At 37.9% G+C, this 7,645-nt stretch overlaps 1 protein-coding gene across 1 annotated transcript; it reads left to right on the forward strand.

The window, feature by feature from the left end:
* On the forward strand, window positions 1-3,766 carry LOC130222120 (gastrula zinc finger protein XlCGF57.1-like). Its single transcript, XM_056454752.1, has one exon. It carries the CDS (start codon window positions 161-163, stop codon window positions 1,367-1,369), a length of 1,209 nt encoding a protein of 402 aa, XP_056310727.1. The 5' UTR covers window positions 1-160; the 3' UTR covers window positions 1,370-3,766.
* The last annotated feature ends 3,879 nt before the right edge of the window (window positions 3,767-7,645 follow it).

Here is a 7,645-nt window from a genome sequence, read left to right on the forward strand (position 1 = left end):
TAAAGACTATGAGAAGAGTAAAGAAGAGGAACACGATGTCAAAATTGAGGACAAAGTTCATTTAAAGACTGATGGTATTTTAAAAGTGAGAGACAAGAGTTGTTTTACCTGCACTCGGTGTGGCAAGAGTTTCAGCCAAGCATCATACCTTACTAAACACATGATGATCCACACTGGAGAAAAACCATTCACATGCCCTCAGTGTGGGAAGAGTTTCAGCCAATTATCATACCTTACTAAACACATGAATATCCACACGGGAGAAAAACCATTCACATGCCCTCAATGTGGGAAGAGTTTCAACCAATCATCAAACCTAAATCAACACATGATGATCCACACTGGAGAGAAACCATTCATATGCCCTCAGTGTGGGAAGAGTTTCAACCAATCATCAAACCTAAATCAACACATGATGATCCACACCGGAGAAAAACCATTCACATGCCCTCAGTGTGGGAAGAGTTTCAGCCAATCACCATACCTTACTAAACACATGATGATCCACACTGGAGAAAAACCATTCACATGCCCTCAGTGTGGGAAGAGTTTCAGCCAATCACCATACCTTTCTAAACACATGATGATCCACACTGGAGAGAAACCATTCACATGCCCTCAGTGTGGGAAGAGATTCAGCAAATCATCATCGCTTTATAGACACATGAATGTCCACACCAGAGAAAAACCATTCACATGCCCTCAGTGTGGGAAGAGTTTCAGCCAGTCATTATACCTTACTAAACACATGATGATCCACACTGGAGAAAAAACATTCACATGCCCTCAATGTGGGAAGAGTTTCAGCAAATCATCATCGCTTTATAGACACATGAAGATCCACACCGGAGAAAAACCATTCACATGCACTCAGTGTGGGAAGAGTTTCAGCCAATCATCATTCCTTAATAAACACATGAGGATCCACACTGGAGAGAAACCATTCACATGCACTCAGTGTGGGAAGAGTTTCAACCAATCATCAAACCTTAATCACCACATGATGATCCACACTGGAGAGAAACCATTCACATGTACTCAGTGTGGGAAGAGTTTCATCAGATCATCATCGCTTTATAGACACATGGAGATCCACACCGGAGAAAAACCATTCGCATGCCCTCAGTGTGGAAAGAGTTTCAACCAATCATCATACCTTAATAAACACATTAGGATCCACACTAGAGAGAGATCATTCACATGCACTCAGTGTGGGAAGAGTTTCATCCACTCATCCCACCTTACTAGACACATGAAGATCCACACTGGTGTGAGAGAGTATATGTGCTTGGAGTGTGAGAAGACTTTTATTACAGCTGCAGAATTTAAACAGCACCAGAGGATACACATTGGAGAAAAACTGTACTAGTGCTCACTCAGCAGTAAGAGGTTTACTCACTCAGGAACCTTGAAAACACATAAGTGGATTCACACTGGAGAGAAATCGTAGACATGATCAGTGTTTACAGAGTTTCACTCATTCGGGGCAGCTTAAGAAACACATGGGATGGTTTCTGGTATGGCGTCGACACGTGTAGCAGCATAGAAAGAGCGCTCCCATACACACTGGTATTAATCCTCCTTTTTACATTATTTATGATAACCTAAACCATATTTAAATAACATGGAGGGGGACAAAAACAAAAAGGCTCGGACAAAACAACCATTAAAACTTGAAAAAAACGAGACCTCAACAGAAGCGGAGCAGCAAGTTGAAGAATTGGAGGAAAACATTGCTGAGGTGAAAGAAATGCTCGATCAATCCATCCAAATTCAGAAAACTTACAAGAGAAACTGTTAGATCGAGAAACATGCTCCCGTAGAAATAATATTCAGATCTTTGGAACCCCGGAAGGAAGCGAATGGAATAATATCCAAGACTTGGTGGAAACGATTTTCATCACTTGACAAATTGAACCTTAAAATCCAACGTGTCACTGGCACTCGGACCAAAACCACCCACTGACGCCACCCTAGATCAGTGGTGGTATTCTTCCTGGAATACAAAATGTAGCACCTGGTTCTCTGCTCTGCATGAAGAAAGTAATACACTGGAATGAATAAAGGATTTTCTTTGACCAAGACTACCCACCTGAGATCCAACAGAAAAGATGGGCGTTCGCTCCGATAAGAAAAATTCTGAAAGAAAAGGGGATTAAGTTCCAAACACCACCGCCGGCGAAACTTAGAATCTTTCTGGAAAACAGGCCCATCATGTACAATTCGATGACGGAGGCATCAAGAGATCTGAAAGAATAAGGACTGATAAACAGCAAAGAAGAAACTATTATAGGAATCTCTGAGAAAGTGAAACAAAGACCTTGGCAAAAGGTTGGAGTGACATCGAAGAAAAGTAAGGAAAAAAATTTCAAAGGGACAACACTAGCTCCGTTTGAAAGAAGGGTAAAACCTGACAGATCCTAACAAAGAACTCTGAGAGCCTGGTAAAACTTATTGACTTGATTCACCGATGATGGACATTTAAATCATTTAAACGAAGAATAGTATTTAACCGAACTGACCAACGACACAAGATGAACGATTAAAGCACACCAAGACTCATTGAGTATTTGAGTAATATACTGGTAGGAAGACATAAAGGGATTCAAATTTATACACTTAAAATCCCTTGCTATAATTAGAAAGTAGAAAAAATTTAACTTTAAAACCTAGCCAGAAATACAAGAATATAATATTGCCAGATATGGGCGCTGAATATATTCGTTAACATTTTTTTGTGCAATAGGAACAGTAAGGAGGGGCCCTTGAGAGAAGGAAGGCTTTCCCCTCACATTAAGAAGTTATTTTAAAGAGCCCATATTATGGGTTTTTGAAAATGCCCTTCCATGTAGTGTGTAACACAGCTGTAAGTGAAGTAAAATTTCCAGCTAAGGCTTAAATCTGTAAGTGTACAGTGTTTAAAACTGTTGATTCATCTATAAAAGAGTCGACTCATAGTGCTTCAAACGAGTCGCCTTGATAACGAGTTATTAGGTTTTTCGCAATGACACAGCTACGAAACACAAGTAGTTGCGTGCGCAAACCTGTGAGATTTGAAACCTGCGGCCCCGCCCACTAACACAGTAAAAAAGCCACACACACACAGACGCTGGTCGAATGAAGTCACGCTGTGCAGATGGATATTATTGACAGTCTCTACCCAAAAATGAAAGCTCAGCATTATAACCCAGCCTTGAGCAGTTCGAGTGCTTCTAGAAACTACATGCTTACAAAGAAGACTTCATCGGCCGTTTGTTAAAGAAAGGATCAGAAAAGACTACTGATGGACTATGTCAGAACATGGATCAGTGCATCATGGATCAGTTTCTTCCCCCATTTCACAAGTGTAAGTACGTGCAATTAAAATTGTTGCCTCATTTACTCTAGCTTGCATGTAGTTGTGTTTTGTTACTTGTAACCGTGTGTACTGTATCAGGTTAACTCTTTGTATTCTCATATCACGTGTAAAGCCACGTTGAAAACTTGACGCATGCCGATTTGTTTACGGATCGTCAGCTGTTCCTACACACGTTCAAAGGTCAAGTTTCAAAATAGTTCAGCAGGTTTGAGGTGAGGTGTCTAAATTGCACCCATCAAGCTGAACTGGAGCTTTAGGCGAATGGTGATCACACCGGCCTCAACCCGAAAGTGCATTCTCTGTTTTTGAATGTTTTGGTGTTGTGTTCTCTGAGGAGGAGGGTTGTGTGTGTGTGTGTGTGTGTGTGTGTGTGAAAAGAGCAGGTAGAGTGTGACGGGATAGGAGATCTCCTCCCCTGTTCTTGGAGTTTTTGCTCAATAAAATAGTCATCTGTATTTTCAAGTCCATCGTCTCTGTTTACATTCACCCACTGGAAGCCAAAATCCACGGCTTACACTATGAAGTGTGTATGCACTGTGACTACTTTTATATTGTTGATTAGCTGCTGGACATTTCACTCTGTCTGGCGCTGAAGGCTGTCACTGTCGACCAATCGCAGCAGGCTGACATCTGTCCAATCAGCGCAGATTAGCTTCACGCTAAGGAGGGGTTTTGGAACAAATGAATCGCTGAACTATTCATATGGGAGTCGCTGGGATAATTAGGTAAAACTAAATGCAGATTATAAGACCATGAAAGTGTTTTTTGACCTTGCATGCATATTAGACTGTTGTTGGAGACCCTTACAACCTAAATATGACCCTATTTCATTGAATTCAAGGTTTTCTTTTCCTCATATAATAATGGTTGTAAATGAGGAGTAATGACATTAATCTCAAATAAAATCAACTTCAAACTAATTTCTAAGATTACTGAAGTAGAATGACGATATAACCTAATTAAAGGAACTATCTACCAAGACGAAGTTACATTAGTCAATATAAATAGACCACCTGAAAAAGACAAAGCATTTCTCTAAAAAATATTTACTATTATAGACAAGGAGGCATCAGGTACGTTGATCTGTGGGGGAGACTGGAATGTACAACTTCAGCCTAAATTGGACTCATCTTCTAATAAGCAAATCAGTCAAGAAACTAGACAAATAAGATATATGATGAAAGAATTATGCTTAATAGATGTATGGAGAGACATATACCCTCCTAAAAAAGAATATACTTCTCTTCCGTCCACATGTCTCATTCTAGAATTGATTATTTTTTTATGTTTGGTCAGATCAACATAAAATAAAAGACTGTAAAATAGGAACAAGGGACATCTCAGATCATGCAGGAGTATATTTAACAGTGTACCTAGACAATAAACCCCAAAAGACATTTTGGCGATTTAACCCTAATCAATTGAATGATTTAACATGTGTAGAATATGTTAAAATAGAACTATTAGAATATTTAAAACATAATGATAATGGAGAGGTGTCACCTAGTATCCTATGGGACGCAGCTAAAGCTGTTATGTGAGGCAACCTTATAATGTGGGGATCAAGGAAAAAAATGAATTACATAAATAATCTGAATATACAACTTAAAGAATTAGAGACTAAATATGGTAATAAAAAAGATCCAGATATTTTTAATAAGATCAAATAAGTTAATGCGGAACTCAATAAAATATTCGATAAGCAAGTAAATTAAAACCTAAAAAAATTAAAACAGAAATTTTATGAAAATGGTCCAAAAGCAAAAAAGCTCCTGACATGGAGAATAAGGAAACAACAGGCAGAGTATATTTAAAATCAAAGATCACAAAACTCAAAAGATATGTCATAAATTGGAGGAAATACAACTGGCTTTTCAAAAATACTATAAGGAATTATATACCTCAAAAGATAATATTGAACTTGCAAACATACAAGCATTTTTACACACATTAGATTTACCATCAATTAGATCAATACAAAATAAAACCCTAACTCAAAAATAACTACAGAAGAAATAAGCAACGCTATATCAAAACTTCAAACATCTAAAGTACCAGGCATAGATGGCTTCTCTGCAGAATAGTAGAAAATAGTTAAAGAACAATTGATGTCAACGATTTTTGAATGCTTTAATCATACCTTACATGAGGGCGACAAGGCGACCCAACCCCCCCCCCCCCCCCCCCCCTTGTGATTCCAAAAGAAGGAAAAGATCCACTAGAGTGTAATCCATTTAGACCTATTTCAGTCCTAAATATTGACTGTAAACTCTATGCATCTACTGTATATTAGCTAAACAATTAGAGGACATTCTTCCAGACCTAACAGATACTGATCAAACAAGTTTTATAAAACAAAGACAAACATATGATAATATATGGCGAGCCCTTCACGTAATAGATTATATATCCCATAACAAGATAAGCTCTCTCCTAATTTGTCTAGATACAGAAAAAGCATTCGTTTTGGTGAGTTGGGATTTTTTATATTTAGTTCTGCAACGATTTGAATTTGAGAATGACACTATAAAAGTATTTAAATCTTTATATTTAACTCCTACAGCTAGAATTAAATTAACTGAGATATTTCGGAACATATTATATTAGAAAGAGGATGTCGACAAGGGTGCCTATTAAGTCCTTCCTTATTTGCGTCATTTATTGAACCATTGGCACAACAGAAATGAAGGGAGAGAATATCTCAGAAATGAGATATTAAACATAAAATCTGTTTATACGCTGATGATTACTGTTACTTACCCAGAATTCACCAATAACTAAAACTTGTAATCAATAAAACTATATACACCTGCAGCTATATGTTACAATACTTAGATTTCACTTGAATACAGAGACAATCTCTGTATTTACCTGAAATCTAAGTATTCTAACAGTTTTTACACTTTTGAGTTTTTCTTTTAGACTCTCTTAGACAAAGTTAATACTTGGCTTCCATTACAACCACATCTGACATATCAGATTGGTGTGACTTTTTGCCACATTGCTCATTGACATCTGCATTCAGATGAGCTAGTCCCTATGATTGACCCTCTGAAAACATTTCTTCAAGGTACAGATCATCTGTGGAACAATCGGCCATTTCACGACTTGTTCCAGCCACATTTTCTTGTTGGTCAGTGCTACCCACAAACGCCACATCCATGACCCTCGCCACAAAATTTCACCAGTACACACATTGACCCGTCTCCCAGCAGCGTAGCAACAAGTGCATCTGGGTCAGGGGTGCCCTTGTTAGGGATGTTCATCAATTTTCGCATTAGAAAATCATCTATAGCGAAATTGTTCATTTTGCCACTGTTCTCCTCAATTATGAGAATGCCTCTTAATGTGGCAACAATTCTGGACGTATGACAGTAGGCGTCACACTGCTGGCACCTTGTCACCGAAGTTCCCAGATTCACCTTTGGTAAAGCATGTTGTTTCGGGCAAAAATATTCTATTTTTACCTCAGCGGTGACAATGATGCCCTCCTTCCTTTCAAAGTTCTCCCTAATCTCTGCGACCGCTGTTAAATCATCAGCACAAACTGCAACTGTAATTTGTGCTGTACTTGACAAGCACTTACAGCCACCAAATTTCTGCACTGAAACATTTGTAAGTGTATACCACTTTCCAACATTAAGCAGTTCCCCACCCCAAACAGTCAGGGACATGCTGTATGTCGCATCAGCAACATATGATCTAGTCATCATCTTTTGGCTGCTGCGGGTGTATGCGTCTCTGACTTCGTTTAACTGCAGTACCTTGATTTTGATGTTGACCTAAAACACAAAAACACAACCGACTTCTGTTACACAAAACATAAATTCATACAGCAACAACATAACCTTACACTAATATCACATTTTAATCATACAATTAATTTTACACTACCTACAAATGCTGCAATACATGTAATGAAAGTAGTGTTGATATTAAAAGTTTAATTATCAATAAAATCTACTCAAAAGTTTAAAATAATTCAGTACACAATTATAATTGCAACAATACAAAACAAATAAATGACCATTCAGACACATACTGAACTCTAAAATTTAGCACAGCACTGTTATATACTAGCTTCAAGACACTGACTACAAGCTTTTGGAAATAACAGGTGGGGTAGATAAGTGAAGGTGAATCCAACAGCAAAACAGGAAAGAAGAAACAGTTATTACATTTAAGACACGAGAAGTAAAACCCAGATTTGGAATAACCTCTAAAGAAAGTTAAAATAATGTGTCTGCATTTATAAAGGAATTAGAATGATTAAGGTTAATCATTGTA

The sequence above is a fragment of the Danio aesculapii genome, chromosome 4 (assembly GCF_903798145.1).
Source record: "Danio aesculapii chromosome 4, fDanAes4.1, whole genome shotgun sequence".
In the NCBI taxonomy this organism is placed as follows: Eukaryota; Metazoa; Chordata; class Actinopteri; order Cypriniformes; family Danionidae; genus Danio; species Danio aesculapii.

Bases quoted from the DNA above. Each gene is read 5' to 3' on its own strand.
- LOC130222120 (XM_056454752.1), top strand. From the start codon at position 161: ATGATGATCCACACTGGAGAAAAACCATTCACATGCCCTCAGTGTGGG.